This window comes from Montipora capricornis, chromosome 3, assembly GCF_036669925.1.
Source record: "Montipora capricornis isolate CH-2021 chromosome 3, ASM3666992v2, whole genome shotgun sequence".
In the NCBI taxonomy this organism is placed as follows: Eukaryota; Metazoa; Cnidaria; class Anthozoa; order Scleractinia; family Acroporidae; genus Montipora; species Montipora capricornis.
The window spans coordinates 69,806,141-69,830,358 of NC_090885.1; the positions used below are offsets into that span (position 1 = coordinate 69,806,141).

The 24,218-nt window shown below is 38.3% G+C and overlaps 1 protein-coding gene across 5 annotated transcripts in view; it reads right to left on the bottom strand.

The window, feature by feature from the left end:
• LOC138041029 (prominin-1-A-like) overlaps positions 1-24,218 on the bottom strand; it is a 67,149-nt gene that overhangs the window by 18,986 nt on the left and 23,945 nt on the right. For all 5 annotated transcript variants that reach the window (XM_068886799.1, XM_068886795.1, XM_068886797.1 and 2 more), the window contains 11 exons: positions 22,544-22,706; positions 20,923-21,203; positions 19,665-19,728; positions 13,591-13,667; positions 13,382-13,464; positions 11,107-11,259; positions 7,006-7,129; positions 4,951-5,057; positions 3,359-3,443; positions 1,950-2,099; positions 689-811 (listed from right to left, as the gene is read on the bottom strand). In XM_068886799.1, the coding sequence (XP_068742900.1) occupies positions 689-811; positions 1,950-2,099; positions 3,359-3,443; positions 4,951-5,057; positions 7,006-7,129; positions 11,107-11,259; positions 13,382-13,464; positions 13,591-13,667; positions 19,665-19,728; positions 20,923-21,203; positions 22,544-22,706 (1,410 nt within the window). The remainder of the gene's footprint in view (positions 1-688; positions 812-1,949; positions 2,100-3,358; positions 3,444-4,950; positions 5,058-7,005; positions 7,130-11,106; positions 11,260-13,381; positions 13,465-13,590; positions 13,668-19,664; positions 19,729-20,922; positions 21,204-22,543; positions 22,707-24,218) is intronic.

Genomic DNA, 24,218 nt, shown 5'->3' on the forward strand with positions numbered 1-24,218 from the left:
TGCAAAGATTCCTAAATGGGAATAGATTCATGATGATCTCAATTATCAAAGCAAAAATTTAATCCAGTGTTTTGAATCAGTAATATTTCATTTATGGCTTAACTCCTCCATGCAAAAACTTGTGAAAGTCAGAGACCAGTAACGAAATGAGAAAGAACAGAAGGGCAAACCTCGACACTTGACCAAAGAGAACAAAGAAAAATCCTTAAGTCTGCTTCTTGCACTATGGTAAGCCCAGAAAAATGCTCCAGTCGTCGACCATTTGTTACAGTGTAATCCTCCTTTCATCACAACAATCCTGTTGCCTTAATTGACAAAATTACTGTAGATTTTTGACAATGTAACAAAATGTGAGGGAAAAGGGAAACCTTGATATGGTCCAGCTTAGCCTACAGGGCATGTGTTTTTCGATGAAAGGACGACATATTGGAAACGCAGAAAGCCGAGGAGTGGAGGACGGGCTAGGAAAGAGGCGGTGAGGAAAAAAAAGAGGTATTTTCTTCCTTCCTCTTCTCTTCTTCACTCTATTTTTTCAAACCCATCGCCCCCTCCCCTCCACCCCCCCCCCCCCCCTGAAACAATATTTTATCTTGCCGTCCAAGATGGAGCCATAGACTAAGTAATAGCCATAGACAGGCTACGTTCAGCTGTAAAAAAGATATTTCAAAATTTTAATGATTACACTTACGTAAGCCTTCGCTTTAATCGATGCATTATTGGTATTATTCGCAAAATTTTGAAACTCCTTAGCAAGTTGATCGACATCGTCAGCTATCTCTGTGAGGTTCACCGCCGTTATACCTTTATTTGTCTATTAAATACAACAAAACAGTAAACCAATAATTATTACATTAGTAATGCAATTAGATTTATACCATCAGTTCTTGACGAGACCCTTTGCTTTGAAAATTACTATGAAATGCCACCTTTTTCAACAGACCATTCTACAGATATAGCTAAGTTACCTGGCGGTGGCCTAAGAATGGAAGTGGGGCTGCCGGTGACCCTGTTTTGATACAAACCTTTGTGCTTTTCTAATGTTAATTTAGACTATTAAATAGAATCGCAACAACACAATTTACATGATAAAAGCAGTGAGGTCTGTATCAATAGAATGTCACCGGCAGCCATGCTAGGTGACTGAGCAAACAACTGTAACATGGCCTACTTTAGTTTGCACAATAAGGGAGCATGGATGGCGCTCGCCTACCACCATTGCGGCATCACTTGTGGGTTGCGTTTGTTGGTTCTCTATTCTGCTCCGATCCCAGAGATTTTTCTCTTGGTACTCCAGTTTTCCCCTCTCTTCAAACACCAACATACGACTTGCCCGTGTGATTTGGTTTGATTTGATTTGATTTGATTTGACTTGGGGTGCGTAAAGTGGCCCCGATTAGCGCCTCAGCTCCAAATACACTTGACACTTAGGGTGCGTTTCTTTGCGAAATCCAAATCCGGATTCTTGTATCCGAAAATGGATTAAATTGATCCGAAGAATTGATCAGATCTGAAAACGGATTTTTCAGGATTCATGATCCGTACGTTTATTTAGGAGACGGATCTAAAAACTACACTTACCTCAGCTGTAGTCTTGTGGAAGTACGTATTCCCGCCATTTGCGTAAATCATGGCGAGCAATCAAGGTAAGTTTTCAGTGCTATTTTTTTCCTTTATTGTAACGGTACCCGAAATTTATAGAAAGTCGTATATTTTGGCACAACCTCAATTTGATACAAATTACATTAATCCTAAAGGGCTGAAAGTGGGCTGTCAGGCCAGAAAAGTCTGTTTTCGGATTCTTCGCTTCTTTGGGAACGAAGTGTCCGCACGATCTGAGATCATAAATCCAATCTTGGGTAGGACTCTTAAATAAAGTTCATCATCATCATCACTATTACTGTTACAATAAGGTGGGATGGATGCAACAATGCCAACTAGGAATCCATTACCTCATTTAGGAAAGCATCAAAATCGATGTCATCTACTCCAGAATTGCTCAAGTCAATCAAGCTGTTCTTCGTTTCATTTGATATTACATTAACATCACTCAAATTGACCTTCAAATCTTCGAATGTCTGTGTGGAATCATTTCCAAGTAACTGATAATAGAAAAAAGAAAGAGAGCACATACAATAAACAACAGCCGAGACAACAACGTGAATTAAATTAAACAGAATAAACTAATACTTTTCTACTATTATTTTTCATGTTTGGCAGTTCACCTAAGGAAAAAACCCACTAAATCTCGTGCGTTTTACCGCCGACCACTTGGCTCAATTGGTTGAGCACTGGGACACAGTGAGGGAGGTCGTGAGTTCAACTCCGGCCAGACGAACTTTCAGGGTATTTAAATAACAGTAGAAAGTGCTACCTTTGTAATGATATTTGCATGCAAATGGTTAGACTCCCTAGTCTTCTCGGATAAGGACTATAAACCGTAGGTCCCGTCTCATAACACTTGTTGATTAATTCTGCGGGACGTTAAAGAACATACGCACTGTTCGCGAAGAGTAGAGAGGGCATGGAGTTCCCGGTGTTGTGGTCAAGCCTCATTTTATTCATTCGTGGGTTGGGTGAGACCACTATAGCGGCTGCCTGTATATCCTGATGTCCTGTGTCTCACCCATAGATTTGCCCATTTGAGTATGTATTTTTACCACAATTGCTTGTAATCTCGCAATCTGATTGGCTAATTTGCTGTTGTCGATAAGAGTCTTAACAACGCTGCTCGCGTCATGCTCGCGTCAGTTTGTCACGCAATGTAATAGCCAATCAACAACACTCATTTTGGGAAATAACCCAATAATATTGCCAGAAAGTTATAGACAACGCTTGCTCTTTTCCTTGTCATGATTTTGGTCATGCTCTGAAATAAAACACTTTCTTTGGCGTCGAATATTGTGGTGAAAAACAAATCGAAAGTGGTTCGGCGTTGTCTGTACTCTTATCGACAACGATATTCGTCATCACAGTGGTCAAAATGTTGTGGACTCACGAGGCACAGCGGAGTGAGTGTTAAAGAGAAAATGCGCGAGGTAAGTTAGCCAATATCAAAAATACCATAATACTCTTTGTTTGTCCCTCCAAAATTTTGCACAAGCCTTGTTTTCATTTTCTCTTGAAACTTAAAATGGTCCCAAGAGAAACTGAAAACAATGGTTACTCAAAATTTTGGAGGGACAAACAAAGAGTATTATGGTATTTTGGATATTGTCTAATTCATTACAATTACCATTTTAGATAATTACGGGCCACTGAAGAGATTGCAGATACGTTAACTATGAAAATTAGCATGCATGCTTTGCTGAAAAGGTTCTTCTTTTTTGCACCGCAGTATCCAGAACAAATATTAACTGACCTCCTTGATATCCAACTTCTTAGAAATATTGAAGGCCTCATCAAAAGGACCTGCCACATAAAGTGGCTTATTTTCTCGGCAGCTCCTGAGATATTAAATGAATGCAGAAACGCAACTGAGCTCACAAGAATAATGCCCAAAATTACTTCTATAAACTACAGTAACTGCGATTTCGAGACACCAATACTGCCTTGTGCTGATGTCAATTTCAAATATTCACCAAAACATAGGCCAGGAAAGTGAGACAGCAATACCTCATTATAATGGCGTCTCTCTCGCAAGCAAAACTTTGGGAGGATCGCGATACTAACTTGTGTTTGTTTCAATTTAACTTAAATAATTAAAATGGGGCTAGACAAGCCTATAAATGAATGGTAATTGACCGAAGCAGAAAATACCACAATACTCTTTGTTTGTCCCCCCAAATTTTGAATAAACATTCTTTTGTTACCACTGTAAGTCCCACGAGAAACAGGAAACAATACTTATGCAATATTTGGGGGGGAGGGGGGGGGGCCAAACAAAGAGGTATTATGGTATTTTCCGACTCGGTCAATATAGACCTGCTACCAGGCTCAATTTTTGTTAATAAGCTGAATGTCATCCAAAGGCTGCAGTTTGAGAGCAAGCACTTGCCTTGGAGAGTGGTGTAGAGAAAAGACCATATCTTATGCTTAAAAAAAATACACCACTAATTCATGTAATGTAGCTCAATAGGAAGAGCATGCAACCCATGTAAAGGAAGACGGTTATGTTCCTGTGTACCGGTTAACGAAAATTGCGTGACATTGGTCAAACGAAACATAGCGTGACTAACAGCTGGATAACTTGATGAATAATATATGCTCTAATAATAAAACCACAACTGGATCACTAGATAAATCTTAAATGTTTAGGGTTATTTGGATCATTTGGGCCGTCTGGGCCAGTTGGGTCATTTCGGCCAGTTGAGTCATTTGGGCCAGTTGGGTCATTATGGCCCAAATAGCCTAAAAACATTTAAGATACCAATAATTATGTTAACATATATAGCTTCGGTTAAGTATGTGTCACCTTGGATTGATCATGGAATTTGCAGTCTAAATAAGACTCATACACATTTTAACCCTCCAAATCGGAATGACTATTTCGGGGGTGAGGGGGGAAGGGTGTGAAAACTGAAACAACCCAAACCTTTACAAAAATGCTAATCTTAGGCCTAAACATCATCTAAAGCATATTGTTTAGGGCCACATTGGTGGGAGGCGAGTGCTCTCACCACTGCACCATGCCTGCACCTCAATAAAGATTCTGCCCTCTCCATTCCAGTGACCATAAAAAAAATATATAAGAAAAATTAAGAAACAATAAGGCTGCTGCCTAACGGTCGACCGGTCGCCTGGGGTGCCTTACTTGTGAGCGCGAGCGGCCAAATTTCTGAATGCGTGGTCCGAACGGGCGCCTAACTTATCACAAGGTGATTCATCCTCACTTTTAATTAATTAATTCTGGGCTCTTGAAAAATTGACTTGGGCTACTAACTTTTAATGTTGGAAGCCCGAAGGGCTCAGGAAAATTTTTATTAGGCAGCAGCCTTGAACAATGTTACATACTGGAGGAATCCACTAATGGTAAATTCTATATCTCCTTTGTCCTTTCCAAAGAATGTTGTTGATAAGAAGTAACCATCTGATCCCAAGAACTGCGGCTTGTCGATAACCTGTCACATTATGGCAAAGAAGCACAAGTTCTCATAAGGAACATCAACACTGTAACAACACATTAACATTAACACTGTGTTTATTACATTTCCAGTGTTCTGCAATTATTGCTTTTCAAAATTCAATACATTTTGACTAAAATCTATTACAAGAATAAATCTCTCCTTTTGAATACTCTCTACCTTCAATAACAATACACCACTGAGAGAGAATGTGTCACTGAAACTGAGTGATTTGGAAATAAGTGAGGTGAAATTCACTTTGTTTGTCGATTTTTCTATTTTTATGAATATTACAGAAATCGTAAAAAAAATCAAAGTGCAAGTAAATTCAAATATTTTTCGTCTACAATATTAATGTCCCCAACAAAAGCAAGCATGTTTTACCATTCTTACCTCACAATTTCGTTTTTTATATGCCGGGCAAGACACGTGCAGCTATCAAAACAAGAAATAATTTGGACCTACGATTTTGCAATGCAAAATTTCTTTGAGAAGAGGAATGCAAAGCAGTTTGTGACGTAAAATCGAGAATAGACCCATGCCTCTCACAGCAACGGCCGTGGGTCCAAATTCTTGCTACAACGTTCTGCTGCGTTTACGTGGCTTGCACGGCACAGCAAAAGTGAAATTCTGGTTGACAATGCTGACATATGTTTGCTTTGGATAGGGAAATTTATATTAGGAACAAAAAATATCTGAGTTCAGGTGCACTTGAAGACATTTATGGATTTGGGAGAGGCAGCCTCAAAATTAGAGACGTATGGATTTTAAACTATGGTTTAAAGTCCGTAACTTGGTCTCTCTTCGACCTAAAAGCATAGTTCTCTGTGCAATTTCGGAATGGCCTATGATCAATACTTGTATGCTTGTGCCCAACATGGCGGCCATACTCCAGCTAGTTTACAGCGTACATCTTTGATATTGGACATCCATCTTATGGTCAATTGACACCTGTCAAAACAAGGTATCCTCTGCCCAGTATCACATGACCATATCACGGGCTCAAGTTAAGAGCTCATCGAAGACAACTTTTTTGAAGTTGACCGCTGACCATACATCGGTTTGCAATTGGATCACAGGCTCAAGCCAGGTTAACTTATTGTAAGTATAAATAACCCGGGAGCTCCGCTTTTAGGCTTGGCTAAATCTATACAATATATAGATTTAGCCAAGCCTAAATTATTACAGTCCTTACAAATTTAAACTCCTTATCGCCTTGAAATTTTAACAAGCTATGTGGAGATGTAATTAAAACAAGAGGTGATTTGTAACCCTTCTACAGACATTAATTTGAAAATCCTCAGGAACCAAAATCACGAGGGGGTAGGGAGGGGTATTTAAACAGAACAACAATCTCAGGGAGAGGGTAATCAATACTTTCTGAAACATGACACACAATTTCCAGAGCAACAGTTCTTGTCCATAGATAATCTGTGATTGCTAAGCCTTTTTTGCTAATTATTATGAAATGCATCAGCACTGCTATTCCTTAGCTTACTGATTACAAAAAATGAACATTCGCTAACGAGATCTCCCTGTTACATTTTGTTGGAGGTTAGCAGATGTCTCTTTTCTTTTAAGTTCACTGGGCTGACAAGTACCGGAAAATAGACCTCTGCGATGGGTCGAGATTCACTGCGTTGAGCATGCACTGCGGTTACTTAGCGACTGAATCCTCACGTGATACTTCATGTTGATTGGGCTTACTTAACAACAGTGGGATTATGTGGGGTTGAGTCACCCGCGTCAGCGAACATATCATGGGGCATGTTTGAAGACTGCCATTCAAGTGTGTGGACGGCGGTTGGATAAGAGAGCGTTTCATCCCATGGAAGAGGTCTCTTTTCATGTACTCATCAGCCCAGCGAACGCAAAAGGAAAAGAGACCTAAGGCTAGCAATGAAGGTCGGTGGCTTGGAAGTAAAAAAATATTGGTATGACAAACCTGTGTGTAAAGAGCATCATTTTCAAGGAGACTGCAGACTTCTTGCAATGGTGTTCCAATGAGAAAACAGAGTGTTGTCAGAATCATCAAAAATGATGCAAAAATAAAGCAAAACCCAACAGCACTGCAAAAAAGAGAAAATATTTCAAAGAAGTGACATCGTACTACCTTCATCGCAACATGAACTAAGAGATTATGTTGATTACTTTATTCATCTTCTTCCTCGTTGACTCCCCCTAGCTCTTTCAATAAAGAATATACTTGTGGAGGTAATAACGTAAATACTAGTTGTGAAGAATGAAAATAAAAGGAATGAATAATAAATGGATTTCAATTCATTTGAGACAATAACTAATGCGCTCTTTCCATGATACTGTCACATGGTACAAGATCCACCACACCGGATGGCAAAAGGTACGCAAAAGCCTCCCAAAACAAAGCCATTTCAACCAGCCAAGCGTGACTTTTCTTTGTTTTGGATGTCCCAGTGCGTAGCTTGTCATCCAGCAGGGCAGATTTTATAACATTTGACAGTTTCATGCAAAGGGCCCAATAATAATAATAATAATAATAATAATAATAATAATAATAATAATAATACATTATTAATCCATATTGTTCAGGGCATTCAAGGCTGGATTTCTTCACTACATCATTGAGTAACGAATTCCATTCCTTCATTGTGCGTGGCAAAAAAGAGTACTTATGATAGTCAGTTCTTGAGGGAGGCAAATTAAGATGTGTTAGGAGTGGGTTTCAAGCCACGACTACGGACTAGACTGTGACCTGAATGAAGTGCCTTGGACCGCTCAGCCATCCTGACACCCTGACACCTACATGTACAGTATATAAGGGACAGCTCATTTCACTTTTGAAAGGGAGGAGGGAGTGGGGGTTGGCCAATAATTTTTTATCAACGTAACATAAAAGAGACATCGTATATCCAGGAGCTAAAGGCCTCAATAAACTCAATTGTTAGCAGTGAGAAGTTGCTACTACATGTATATTAGTAACAACCAACAACTGTCAATGCTTTTTTGTAATTATAAGATCATTTTTTATGGTAATATAGTACCCAGATCTCTTTATTTCGTATATAAGAAAACTTACGAAACGTCAAGTTAACATAAAATGCATTTTTAACAAATTGTAATTTCCGCTGTTTTTTAAATTCTTAATTGAGCTACGGCGGCTGAAGAACCAGAGTTTATACAATATTATTATATGGCTAGTGTTTCTGGCCGATATAACGCGCGTTCTTCTCCCATACATTATGCCCATGGACCGATTATGGGTTATGCAGATTAGTTTTTCTTCTTTAGAACCGTTCTGTTAACCATATAATAAACTGCTCAATAACCTAGGCCGTTACAGTCGTTACAGCAAAATCTCAAACCTGGGCCTAGCTCGTTGTCGCTTGATCAATACGGCAAGGCTTCAGTTTGAGATTTTGCTGTAACGATTTCACTGTCGGTTATTAAGTAGTTATAATTACTACTAGTAGTAATCTCGGATTATTGAAGTGCATTCGACAGTCGCTTAGCCTGTGTTTCCGTAGGGTTCCAAGCTAAACTAAGCAGTGACAAACGGAGACTGTCATCAGATCGAGATCATATGCGTGTGCGAGAATCCCCACGAGGGTGCCCCTGCAAACAACAAAAGAATATTCGGGCCAGGGCTTGAAATTGCGACTCACTGGTCGCCAACGCGACGAAAAACTGAGTGCTGGCAACTAGCTTTTCAGAACTGGTCGCCACCTGGCGAATCACGTTTTGTCTGATAACCTACGATAAACAGTAGACAACTTTTGTATTTGAATCCTTATATGATGAAATCGTTTGGAACTGGTAGCTAGAACACAACTCACTTTTCTTTCACATTAAAATAATGTATAAATACTACAAGAAAATCGGTTTCTCCTATTGTTAATTAATAGCACAAATGTATTTCGATCACTGCGTTTACTAGGCGCCATATTGTTTCAGCGGCTTCATGGGATCGTGGGCACACTTAAACATCGTATGCTTCTTGCCGGTGTCGCAGTGATATGTGTATCCCCGCACACATATCGTACTCCCGGTAGGGATACAAAAAACACTGAAGCTTTGTACCCGGCCGGGCCTCCAAAGGCTTGAAGGAAAACAAGGAGGCTACGAAGGACAGATTTTGTGGGTTTATATTTTAAAGTTTCAACCGATCCAAAATATAAAATATGACTATGATTACCGTGATATGCGTACCCCCGAGATAGGTTGGGGATACACATATCACTGAACTGGCGATCTCAGTGATATGTGTATCCCCTGGCTAGCGCGCTGTCGTCTGTCTAGTTTTTAAATTTGTCAGTGATAATTGGGAATCAATAATACTTGCTGTCAGTTGATGGAACATTTCATGCACCTACGTACTAGCCAGAAAAAAGCTAGTAGCTAGTAATTTGCTAGACAGGCGACAACGCCGATAGGCCAGGGGACACATATATCACTACGATTGCAGTCACCAGTGATATGTGTATCCCTAAGATATATTTTTGTTTTCATGACAATTTCGATTCCTTTATATTTCCAGTAGATTGTTTGATGTTTGCTACTGGCCCATATGAGTATTATCAGCCAAGGCATGAAATCCATTTGGTTTTATTTACATGGACGTGTCGGACACACGAGTCGTGTCTTTACAGTTCTGATTGTGGAAGATGGTTCAGTTGCAAATAAATGGTTTCTAGTGTTGGTATTTTGAAAAAATGTCTGATCTGTGTTCACCAATTTCCGTCCATTAACACAAGTTAGCCGTTATTATTATTTTTTTGGAGGGGAGGGGGGTGGGGGATACACATATCACTGGCCGCCATACTGGAGGAGGTACACATATCACTAGTGATATGTGTGCCGGGATACACATATCACGGCGGTACACATATCACTGCGACACTGGTTACGTGAATTTTGCTCCCGGAATACGAAGATTCAGCCAGAGGGTTAATTGAACATTTAAATCCATCGTCATTTGTGAATGCTGAAAACGTAGATTTAGCCATATTACCGAAGGATCTCCTCGGAACTAGCTTGATATTGATAATATATTGATAATGAACCTGGACATCGCATAATGAGTTTGAAATTTGCATGGAACCTTCAAAAAGGAACCTGTACCCTTAACGTAAAGTGGGTTAGAGAACTTGTCCCCTCTGTTAGAAAGCAAACACCTGCAAAATTGACTGCACAAGGTGATTAATAAATGGAGATAAATATCGGTAGAAAAGTATTAGTCGCCAGCTGGCACCTGACCAAACAATTTAATTTCAAGCCCTGTCGGGGCAGCTATTTTGGTGTCCTTTACAGAGAAAAATCTCGATTCCTTCTGGCAAGACCACACAATCACCCAATCTGAACAATGTATGATGCATAACCCTAACCCTTTAGCAGATGCATAAATTAAAATAAAATAAAATGCAGATAGTTGGGTTGGTACAAAAATTCTTGTGAATATTGAGACAAAAAAATAAAAAGAAATTTGCTGAGTCAGGGTATTTTGTGCCATTTATTTCAAAGAGTTGAAAAGATGGTATCAAAGCAATACTATTATCCCAAAAATAAATTTACAAATCAAGGAAACAAATAAATTGAACCAGAATGAGTAGTGCAAGAAATAGAGCGCACAAAACATGGAACGTTTTTCTCTAAATTTAAAAAATGTTACAGATGTCGAGATGGTTTGCCGTAATTTTTCCATTGAGATTAAATTTTCAGAGTGTTCGGAGGGTGGGGGTTGCATGGTCTAAAAATTCACAAGGGAGAAGTTCAGCCAATCTCAGAAATCCAGGAAGGAATGGGAGGTTAAAATACCTTGCCTACTATTTAGGGAAGAGCAAGAATGCATGTGCAAAGCTTATTTGAAATTAAGGAATAAAAACTGTAAGTACAACAAGAGACATTTTGCTTCATCAAATCAGGCCTGACCACCATCAAGAGATTTGGAAGATGATGCTTTCTTGAGCACTAACCCTTTAGCAGATCCAAACCAGGGTAAAAAAAAACAGTGAATACGACAAGATTGTTGCTATTTATTCTAAAAAAACACTGCATTGAAATAGCTACTTACGCCATGAGAGAAAGACCACCCATATTTGAGACTGTTCCTCGGGTGGTAGGCGTGGCCTCTTTGTCATAACCACAGACACCACACATTAGGCCAAGAGCCATGAGGACCACAATTAGTAACAGCATACACGTTAGGCCGACGCCAGCTATCCACCTAAAATAACAGTTTTCAAATTTACAGTATGGAATTACGGTGCAGTGTTATTTCTTCACTAAACTAATGCACATCTACATTTATGGAAAAACAACAAAATGTTAGGCTTAAATTGGCTGTGTGCAAAATTCAATATAACTGATTAGATTTGAAAGCTACAGTCAAACCTGTATTGAACAGACACCCTCAGGACCCTTGCTAATGTCTCCCAGCAAGAGCAAGAATTGGCTGGGTGAAGTTCAGGGAATGTGGAGAGTTGCTGAACGGTTTATCGGAGTTGTGTAAGAGTGGCGATGTTATATGGGAGTGAGACATGGTGTCTGAGGGAAAATGAGATGTTGGGATTGAAGGAAACAGTGATTCAGATGGCAAAGGCAAATGGAGTAAGATGGGAGATGGTACGGGCATGTGTTGAGGAGGGATGATGGGCACGTTCTGAGAAAAGTGTTGGAGTTCGAAGTGAAAGGGCAAGAGGAAGTGAGGATGACCAAAGAAGACGTGGAAGACGCAAGTGGAGAAGGAGAGCAAGAGCGTTGGTTTGGAGAAAAAGGACGCCATGAATCGAGCAAGATGGAGAGTGCGAGTTAGAAAGATTGCTGACAAAGTGGGGTAAATCGGGCCACCCCCGTTTATGGGCATAAACCCGGATCAAAATTGGATTGATGATGATGATGATGAGTGACAACCATATAGATGTTATTGAACTAGCATAAGGTCCGTACTGGAAAAATATTGGTCAAGTTCCTTTCTTTGCAAATTTATGGACCATTAAGTCTTCAGGCTTGGTACATAAACTTGCAAAAAAATAATGAGCCCAATATTTTCCCAGTACAGACCGGTAGTTCAATAAGGTTATTATTGAATTCGCTCTCTTGCACAGGGATTCCTCGAGTCTTGCATCTCTGCCTGCTTCTGATAACGGTTCTGGAAAGTAAAATTTGCACTGGAACTCTGACATGACTAAACAAAAAACATTTCTCACATTTTTCTTCTTCTGTCTGAGAAAATGAAAACAGAAAATGGGAAGAGTTTGGCAACGTATAAACGTTGCTTCATTACTGCTCCATCTTAGCAGTCTGTATTGCAAAATTCGGACCACTCAGAGAACCAATCAGAATTCTCCTTTTCATCTCACACCAGTTTACCTCGATAACAATTCCTTATTAATTTTCTGTCTGTTTTAAGTGTCTACAAAGATGTAACAGCTCTTTTATTGAATGACTGATCTGTTAATTAAAATGTCAGGGGGGAAAAAATTCTTTTTGCAGTGTAATTAAGTTTCCTGGGAAAACCCAAAAACCGTCAACACTAGAAATATTATGAAATGTTATTATAGTGTTTTAAGGAAAAAATCCAATCATGAGTAATAAAACTAAACCGCAACCACTAACAGCAATTAGCTTGTGGTTTCATTTAGCTTCTGACTGGTTGCTGCACAATGGGAAATGCCAAAATCAAATCAAAGTGTTCACGGTTTTGAGGTCGCACATCAATAGAAATTTTGAACAATAGAAATGGCCATAAAAGTCAAGTTACAAGTGTCTGTGTGTGCTTGATAGAGTTGTCTGTTAAATACTGTATAGGTCTTTTTTTACAGCGAATGTGCATGGGGGAGAAAATTAGGACTTGTACCGCTGTTCGCTTGACTTGTCCGTCCACTTAATATGGGGTCCTCTTAAACGGGGACATAGTTTTTTGATGCTGTTAGCTTAATACAGGTTTGACTGCATTTATCTCGTACGTGTGTTACCTTCAGCAACACACAAAAAGGAAAATTACAAGTATGAATTTTCAAGCTTTTTAACATGAGCAGCAGCCAAATATGCACTTTGCCAAAAACTTTGATGTCATGCTCTCCAATAGTATAATTACGTTTTAAATTTTCTTAATGGGCCCAACACCCTGATTATCCTGAATTAGTCCAGCTAAGATAACAGTCTCTATATTTTTACTTAACATGATAATTTATCATATTTTTAAAATTCAAAAACCATTCAGACAATAACAGACAATGAATTAATTTTTATTTTCTACAAATTTTAGCCAGTTCCTTGAATTAACAGTACCAAAAAATTCTAATACATACTAGAGTAGATCTGTGCATCTGTGAGATGAAACTTACCGATAACGGTCAATCGGTTTCACAAAAGTCACAATTTTTGGTATTTCTTGATCCCTCAGATTCTTCAGTAGAGAGATAACATCCTTTCAAGACAAAAAATTGAAATTTACAGACTTTTTACCGCACAAGTGTCAGCTAGGACAAACAAATGATTACAGTAATAATGATCTTAAGTTAATGAAGGCCAAAAAATAGGAAATTATACTCACATTATCTGCTATTTTCCTCAGGTCAGTAGTTAAATTTGAAACAGTCTGTGATGCATCACTTATCTGCCTGCGAATTTCTAAGCAGAAATTGACACCCAATCAATCAATCAATTGCTAAAATGTGCTAGTGATTTATGATCTATTGTTGGCTTCTTTCATGACCTTGCAACTGCACGTCAATGGTTACAATTATATTTTACATTTTGGGCTCAATAATTATTATTAGTTTACCAACTATACATGTACGGGTATTTCGGTGTCCCAAACTCTCCTCACATAACAAATAATTTTAAGTCACATATTGCTCTTTCTTCTCCTTAATGGTTTTTCCCCTTTTATTGTGTGTAAATTATTGATTCTTTTCTATTCTACAACATGAGTTGACTATCCACGATTTTATACACCTGCACTGTATAAATTATCTTAACCTTTTACTGGGTTGCCAGTATGGCAAACCAGTCGGAAAATGTGTGGGATTTAGTCGTTTTATTGTTTAATTTTAATTATTATTATTATTTTCCGTGTCGGGAAAAGTCTTCCCTGTCCCTCTCCTGCTAAGTAGTGTCTTTGTGTGGAGTCTTCTGTGCATATGTTTGGTAGGTTTGACCGGGTAGTAGAAATGCATAGATTTATCCGCTGGAGACAGTAGAACATTTAATTAACTTGCCATGGCGTCGGAAGTCATTGTAACACAAATGGCATTTTAGTGGATCTTTAAACAAAATATACCCTTTTGGAACATCAATGGGGTAAACACGACAGGCGGTGAAAAATAAATATCTTGAATCTCGAAAGCGACGAGTATTGGTCTTCGTCTAGCCATGCATATTAAGGTCGACTGTGATGTTATGTACAACACTGAAACCAAATGGAAAATTCTTTGGAAACGTTTTCTGGTTGGATATGGAGAAAGAAGAAATTGAACACCTCTAGTGGATGTGTGATTTCTGTTGTCTTGCTACTTATATTTATTTGTACTCAATTCCCCACAATTTATGTTGTTTGTTTCAATAAAATGTTTTGCTGGAAAGGTTTTTGTGAGATTCTTTTAAGCCTTTGTGGATTCATCGTGTTGTGCAATAATCGAACTCAACTAATTTACATATGTGGGTTGAAATCTGACATGCCCCAAGCAGTTTTCATAAAGATGACAGGAAGTTTTAGTCATGTTCTTAATAGGTAGCTATAGTTTTTAATGACAGAAAAATATATCCGTTTTGTCACTATGGTGTAAAATGAAGTTTATTTGGGAAGCCAAAGATATTTCTGGTTAATCCAATTCATTGCTACGACTTACCAGTGCGAAGATTGCTTACGTTACTCATTAACACAAAAAATTTTCAAAAATATTATATCACTTTAATCTAACCCAAAAACATTCATATTCATATTTATTCATATTGATTTCATATTTATTAACCATTTCTTTTGCTTGTGTGTTTCTCAGCATTGCGATTTGAAATAATTCATAGATGTTTAGATTTTCAATTACAAACTCTGTTTTGATTAAAAGAGACAAAGAAGGCTTCCTGTCCCAAAAGATGAAATGTAAATATTCAGTTAAATATTACAACAAAATTTTAAAACAAAGACGGAAGGTTCTTGCCTAAAAAGGATGTTGTTTTACTCTGAAAACCATGAATAATCAACATTCTTACCTACAGTTCATTCAATGTAAACAAGAACGTTGACAAAAGATGATCACTTCACATTGTGGTTGCCTAACAAGTGATCAATTTCTTCCTTTTGATAGAACATGACCTTCCCCTTGATTCATGGACATCACACTGCAGAAGTTTTAGTGTTTTTATGATTGATTGCCATTAATATTTCACTGACAACTAAAAATTCATAGTTTTATATAAAATTACTGTTATTTTTTTTTTCATCTGTTTTGGCTACCCTGTGCGTGCCAGAGGAATTTTTCTTTCAAGGTCTGCGATGCTCCGCGATTCCAAATCAACGGTCGAGGATGAAGAAAAAAGTCTGGTCACACAACCCCAGAACCTCATTTCCTTGTCATCAGTTTGTCCTAGTTTGCTGATTGGACATTACTTTTGAAGGGAGTTTCAGCTTGGACAAACCGAAAAACCGGTTCTCAACAGTTGTTGTGACAAGCCGATGGTCTGTGTGCTGCTTCGCTGCCTTCACGCACTTTAACAGCTTTGACGATGTGAAAAGACCCATTTTAATTGTAGTTAAATTATTTTGCTTATCGATTTGCGCATGAGAGCACTTGCAGATACTCAAGCTGGGTTGGGAGCGATTGAGGGAATTAACTAACAAATAGGCACGCATTGCGTACCTGTGGTAGTGCAGACGTAACACAGCGCTGTATAATAATTGTCAACTGAGCTGCATTTTGTCTTCCAGGAGATTCAAGTTATCTTTGTGTAATATGTAGCTCTTAGTAGTAAACAATATTGTTTTGGTACCGTATATCATTATAGTGCCATGGTAGATGTCTTTGGTAAATAGCCCCCTGAGAAGATTTGTGGTTACTAGTAAAATACTAAACCCACCAAGATTGAAGAAAGCAAAAGGGAATCGAGGAACATGTTGATCATTTTCAAGTTCTCTTACAACCTTTTTTGACCACAAGTTTACACGTGCACTCTGAGCATCTGACAGCTTTCTACAACAAAAGTTCCCTGAAGCTAAGCTCTGTTCGGCGGGGTTTAGTACTTGGATGGGTGACCTCAAAATCTACGACTTACTGTCAGAAACATAGGACCAAAATTCTATTTTAACGTTCGAAAATGCGAACTACATGTAAGCAAGGTACAGATTTTGTTAACCAGCTTTATGCAAAACAAATGTTGATGCAAACGTAAATAAATATTGATACACAGCTTTTAGGAAAAGCAGAAGGAAGTTTTGAGAAGTGTCGATCAAGAATAAAATATTGTGCAATCAGCAACAAAATTTGCAACATGAAAACAACTTAAATTTTGAACCGAGAATATAAAAAGTTACCAGCAGTGAAAAACATTTTGGAAGATTTTTGCTTCGTTCAATTTCTCTTTTGTACTTTTGGCTGCACAAGTAAATTGTAAAATTGAAAGTGACTTCAGCGGGCGACATGATCAAGTTACCTTGCATGCTTTCTCCCGAAAAAAAGGATACATCTGTGTCAAAATGATGGCAAGTCACCGGGTTTTGGTTTTTGTTGGTTTTAAGTTTTTTTTTTCTCCCAAGTGTTTTAAGATTGAAACGAAATGTGCAAATTCAACACAAAGATCACAATCAGCTAACTCTTGAGGTTGACTACTGTTTCTGCCAAGTCAAAAATTTACTGTCCTAGACAAAGTTATTTTGTCACGACGTAATTCCATCGTTTTGGAAACAGCAGCTGCTTTACTATTCATCAGCGTCACAATTTCTTGCTGCTTTTGGGGCTCATGTTGTTGAAACTCAAGCACGCTTCCAAGCACATTCGTCAGTTATGCACGCGTTGTGGGCCTTTTGACACCACAGACTTAAAACTCTTATGCTTTTACACTCTTACAACCCAGTGACCACAAAAAGTTGAACTCACAACATTTGTTGTTGATTGTCTTGAATTTGAAATAAACATCAGGGCCGGGTTGTTCGAAAGCCGATTAACGTTAACCCAGGATTAAACGTTTAATGGAGTGTTATTTTTTCTTGTTTAAAAATGTTTTTCACCTCAAACGTTATGTCTAATTTGAGATTACTACAAATGAAAACTACAGGGCAAACAATATAAACAGAACACCTCACCAATAAGTTACAAAACTGAAATCAAAATTCTCGCTAATCCAGGGTTAGCTTAATCGGGCTTTGAACAACCCAGCCCAGGCTATGACAATTTGCTAGGGATGAAGCTGTCAGTAAACTGTATACTGTGGAAAATGATGCCAGAACTACCCTAAATCCAAAATGGTACCATAAAACTTGAGCTCTTTAGGTGGATAAGGAAGAACCTACAGTTGTAATAAGTACCCATTTCAAAATGCAGTGCTAATAAACCAAATAGCTCAATAGTTCTTAATTTTCAATTTTGCATATTGTGTTTCTAGTGTTGTGATTGGCTCACTCAGACTTGGTGATCGCTCATGAACTAATGACGTTATACGAAACAGTGCTTGTAGCCATTGTTTTGTAAAACTCAACTGTTCAGAGTTAAATGAAATTTAATAAAGCATTATACTATGATCCAATGGGCAAAACACTTTACTCTCACAGTGCCTCTCTCCACCCAGGTGTATAAATGGGTACCGGAGACAATGCTGGGGGTAACCCTGCGATGGACTAGCTCCCCCCCCCCCCCCCCCCGATTGACAAGTAAAGACAAGTAATATCGTCTGACGTTGGACAGAGTCAAATCTATTAAATACCACTCCTAGGTATCAATGCCTTAAATATGTGCTTCTTATTAGGCCTTATTATATACTCAAAAGAATATTGCATTTCTGATTGGTCAATGACAAATGTGTGGTTCCAGAAAATATCCATACCCCCACCACGGAAGACAATTGGAAATTCCGAGGGAGAGGGGGGGTTAAAGGGCAGTTATTTCCAAGGGGTAGGGGGGTTTCGTGGGAAACTACTTTTCCAAAGGGTCACGAACCACATACAAAACATTGCAAGCAACATACAATCGATCTGAAGCACAAAACACACTATCGGACGATGTTTTGAAACAAAAGTCAGTTTTGAGATAAAGTTAATACTATTAGCTTCAATGTTTCCATTTTTCTTTGAGTTATAAGCTAGCGCTACAATCTCCCAAAACTAAGAACAATGTGTCTTTCATTTGGGAAGGATTCAAAACATTTAAAATGGCGGTCTCAACTGGAGTCTCGTCCCCAGACTTCCAGCTTTGTCTCTTTTTTGTCCAACCAACACTTCCGTTCACTTGAGTATCACTTTTCGCTACCTTCACATGCAGTAAACACATTTTTGATAGGATTTATGTTTTACTGGGGGTAGTAACTCATTGAAAATGCGATAAGACGCAAGTTCCCACCATCTCAACGCTTGCATGCAACGACATTTTCTTTTTTGTGGGTGGCATTTAGACCACGGACAGGAACCGGGAGTCAAGTTTTCTCTTCTTTGAGTAAACGCAATATTTATTGCCGCCTCGGGAAATGATTGTTGAGGTTCAGTTCGTTATCATGTCAAACTGGAAATTCTAAAACAGGAGTTTGACTACTCATTGGAGGACGTAAATCGCGCCAAAAACAATAAGAGTCGCCCTCTCGATTCCATCCGTGGCTCAAAGGCAAGCAACAGTGAGGCTGTATGTCATTTACCGGCGAGAAGGACTGCTGGGGAGTCAGTAAATTTGAAGACTGCACATAAATCCCATATCTAAGTTTACAAATATGATGGATTATTTTGGCGTCAATAATACTCTTCGTAAAACAATCACCTTTGTGACGATGTTCACGAAACCTACCGCATCAACATGTGTGGTCCCTAAATATTAAAGAATCAACCTGAAGAAACGGACAAAATGTGTAGACAAAGGAACCTTGTAAGTTTCTGTTTTATTTACTATGGTTTGCGAAGTTGTTTAAGCGAGTGAAATGTTCTCATCGAAGTTCGCACAAAAACTTGAAACAGTCTACGTGCAACCCAATGTTTAAGCTTTGCAAAGTTGATAGCGCACAAGCTAAAAGTTTAGCTGGATAATGAGCTTAACAAAGCGTTATATTTTTCTAAAAGTTAACCTTAATGTTTACACTGTTGTAATAAAATTCTACCGCAATTACATAACTAATTCACTTTCGTTTTTATAAGTAAAAACATTCTGGAAATTCCTGAGGGGAGGGGGGGTCATCAAAGACCCCCCTGGAACGGAAAATCCTGGGGGGAGGGGGGGTGCAAATCAAAAAGTCTTCCGTGGTGGGGGTATGGATATTTTCTGGAACCACACAATGGATAATAACAATAACCACCTGTTTAGGTTTCTAGCCTGAGGGTGATTTTGGCCTCGACACGTTTTGGGTGCCACATGTATTTCTGACTTAGGATGTTCAGTTTACCACCCCAAAAAATGGCCCTGAAAACAACAACAATGACCTTGAAAGGTCCTGTAGTACCTGCTCTAGTCTCTCGCGTATCATTAATAATTTTGCTTGGGATATTCTTCACTTCATCAAGGCCCTAAAAGAAAGCAGATTGGACATAATAGGCCTGACCTGCTTTTGGTAGACCAACATGATGGGCAGCTTACATGTATCAAAATAATTGAATGCAATAAATGTATAATGTGATCCTCGCACTAAACTAGCAGAGGCCAGAGTAGAAGTGAAGGAGAAAGAGAAAGATGATAAATATCAAGATCTGGCAAGGGTAGTAAATAAGTTGTGGAAGGTAAGATAAGAGTTGTGCCTATTGTTGCAGGGGCATATTGAAAGTATTGGGGTGAATCTCAGCATGGCTCAGATTCAGAAGGCTGCACCATTACGAACAGCTAGAATCCTCTTGAGAATTGAGTACTCATATGGACAACTGATTATCAGTTGAAAACTGAGAGACTCCAAGAGCAGAATTTCAACCGCGTACATGTACATGCATGTCCATATAAATTAAATGAAATGTTCTTGGATCAACAAATGGAATTACGAATTTGCGGACTTCAAAATGCACAGTCATCCCTATAGATTTTAAAAGATCAGATGAAGATGCAAGATTTTTGAAGATCAAAAACGATCTTGTAACGGGAGCTCTAAAGGTTCTTTCAGAGATCTAAAAACCGTTTTGATACCAAAGCCAATCTTTCCTGCTAGCAGAAGTCTCTTTTCTTTTGCGTTCACTGGGCTGACGAGAAGGGGAAAAGAGACCTTTGCCATGGATCGCAACTCACTGGGTTGAGCATGTGCCAGGTACTTAGCGACCAAATCCTCATGTGATACTTCATGTTGTGTGGGTTCACTTAACAAAGGGATTACTGTAAAGGAATACATGGAACACAGAGGGCTCAAGTCACAGTCAGCAAACATATCATGGGGTACATGTATGTGGTTTGAAGAGTCCCGTCCACGGCGGTGGATGGCAGTTGGATCAAAGCAAGTTTCAACCCAATTGCTGGTTTTCACTCGCGTGATCAACAGCCATGTTTTTCAACGAAAACAAAAGGAAGCGTTTGCATAATAATAGAGTTAAATTCCCAGAGGATTTGGTCGGGGCACCAACATGGCCGCCTTTTCTTTGTTTAGGGGCACCAACATGGCGGTCGTGACGTCATGTGAAAACCGAGAATTGGCACAGGTCTCTTTTCCTGTACTCGACAGCCCAGTGGATGCACAAAGAAGAGACCTCAGCTAGCAGGGAAAAGACAATCTTAACATTATTCACCTCTTGAGCAGTTTTTTCAAAGTCCTGATTGACCACATCTTGAACACTGGAGAGTTCCTGAGAAACATTGGGAAGATTGGTAAAGTTTGCTTCTGATGCCAGTGATGAAGGATTAATGTCATTACAAAAAGGTTGCCCAATTGATGTGTTGCATTCATTCTGAATCTCAGTCAAGTTTTTCCTTGATTCATCCAGTCCACTATTGAGTTCCACTGTAGCCTGTGACAGGCTCTTACTGTTGTCACTGATGGCTTCCAGTTGGTCCCTCATCCGCTTTGTTTCTAAAAACCATAAGCAAATATGAATTCACATCACTCTGAATCACCAAAATGAACCCATTGACTCCTAGGAGTGAGGTACTTTACTCTGTCTAACACCAGACGATTTTACCCCTCAACTGGGAGTGGCCTAGGGCCCCTGAGGAGTCAATGGGTTAAAAACCAAAGGTAAAAAGGCCAGTGTGTTTAGCAGGTGCCAACCGTGTGCCTGCAGTGGCCTCAAATATTTGTTTTGTGAAAATGATAAATTTTGATGAGCAACATAAAACACACCTTTTCTCCTTGAGATTCTGTTTTCAATCTACTGGAGTTTAAGATACCTAAAATTTAGCAATCCCTTGTCTCACCACCAAAGTAAGGTGAGGGGCACTGCTTCACATAATAAATTCCACTTTTGAAAGAATTTCTGCACAGCATTTTGTAATATTAAATAAAGACATGTTTCCACAGAACCAACTGTCACCGTCAGTTACAATGCGAGAGTGAATTTAGATATTAAGGTAAAGACTATGTGTTAATAATAATAATAATAATAATAATAATAATAATAATAATAATAATAATAATAATAACAATAATTTTTATATATATGGCGTTATTTCTACTAAGAAACCAATAACGCTATACAATAATAATACATGTAAAATATATGATAATAAAACACGAAAATAATAGATAATAGTAATACCTAAAATATACAAAAGACTATAATATGAATAACTAATCAAGATAAATATTTACAAGAAAAATAATTCAACAATAATAAAAGAGTTAAATTGCTTCTTAAAAAGAACGTTTAAAAAGAAATGTTTTGATCTGCTTCTTAAAGGTGCTTAAAGATACAGTTTCTCTAATATTGTTAGGAAGGCTGTTCCATAATATAGGACCATTCACAGAAAAAGCTCTTCTTCCATATGTCTTAACTTAAAGGTTGTACAGTGGAGCAACGAGGAGTCTTTTGGAGGAAGAGCGTAAAGACCTGTTTGGTTCATATTTAGTGATCATGTCAGATAATATTATATAGAGTGGCGCAGTGCTGTGGTATGCCTTAAAAACTAGTACTAGGATCTTAAATTCAATTCTGACAGCAACAGCCAACAAGTGGAGTTCTTTAAGTATTGGAGTAATATGTTCAGTCTTCTGAGTGAATGATAGTAAACGGGCAGCAGAGTTCTGTACATATTGAAGTTTTTGAAGGAGATTTTGTGGCAGTCCGGATAGTAGCGAATTACAATAATAAATAAGATTGTACATTAAAATTACAAAGTGCTTGGGTAGTTTTAATGCAAGAATATCAATGTTCCTATGACTTCAAGTGGTTGTAGCTATTAAGCAATGCTTACCTTTGGCCAAATTTTGGACTGCCTCGACAGGTTTGACTGACACTGTGTCTATCTCATTTAGGAGAGGATCCCCTACAAGCACCCCGAGGTTTTCATCAGAAATATCATTGCTTAACTGAGAAGTGACAAAGGGAAAGTCAACCAAAAGGACCTTTTCAACTTCCTGAAAGAACAATATTAACAAATTTGTTTAGATTAGACATGGCTGCTGAGGTTGTAAAGTGCATGTTGCAGGTCAATGTTCTACCATAACTGAAAGAACCCAAACCTTTACAAAAATGCTAACTTTAAGCTTAAATGTTATAAAGTGTTTAGGCCTAATGGAAGCATTTATAGTAAACCTGCAGCCTGCAGTTTACATCCTCCAACAAGACTGTACATATACAGTACATGTATTGTACAGTAAAGGAAAATGATTCATACATGGTCTAATTTGATTCAGTGTGTTGCTTCTTATTGTTTCCAAATGATTAATGCAAATGTTCCTGCACAAACGGAAAATAATAAGAAAAGACCAGGTGCAGCAAAAAATATTTTAGAAGGATCTGAAATTAAAAACGCCATTAATAAAAACACATTTAAGTTACAATGTATAAGCACTTTTCTCATTATTTTGTGGTCAACTTCCCAAATCTGAAATATCACTTTATAATTACATTTATAAACTTTTTTAAATTTTAAATTGTAAAAACAAAACCCATAATTTGAAACAAAAACAAAGTACAATAATATTACAGTTTTTAATACCACTATTGTTAACCCACTGACCCCTAGGATTGAGACTTAAATGTAACAGATTTTACTCTGTCTAATGCCAGACAATCTTACTCATCAACTGGGAGTGTCCTGGGACCCCTGAGAAGTGAATGGGTTACGTAGTTACTAAAACATGGAACCAGTCAAAACCACCCAAAACCACCTACAACACCAGCCAAAACGACCCAAAACCATCCACAATATACCTTGACACGACCGGTTTCTGTGATATTTGCGTACATGGCCATCTGTGTGACGTTGCGTGACTGCCATGTTGGTTTTGGGTGTTTCCATGTTTTAGTAACTACCAAATGGGTTAAATAATTATGGAATGGAGAAGTTATCATTGCACTTATCTGGACAAAAGGGACAGGTTCACGTTTTTGTGCATGCCCAAGCTTTGGCGCTTAAAGCAGCAATTCATTTTTAAATTACGATTTCTTGCTGACCCAGATGATGTTCATCAACCACAGAGAATATTTAAGCGAATACACTGAATGACTGAGGGCCAAATTTGGTGGAAGATATTGTGCAGGGTTTACACAGAAATAATTATCAAATTTAGTTTTGACCATTGAATTTGTTGTATGGGCCGAACATTTTATTCTATGCACAAGCCTGTCGGGCAAATGTCATTCACAGTTTAATACCTGATCAGAAATATCTGCCTGTAGCCAAGTCTGTGACTGCTAAAACATCTATATTTTCATCCACAACAAAATCCTTGATTACAAATGATTATTTTGTTCTTCACAGAGCACGCATTTAACAGACAGATCTCAACCAGTTTGTAGCAGGAAAAGCTTGTCGAAGCAGCGGAGGTCGTTTGATCGTAATCTGATTTGCATAGTTTGCCAGTCTTGTTGATCTCATGCACTATGCATACAGAAATATAATTTGTCGATTCAGACAACAGATA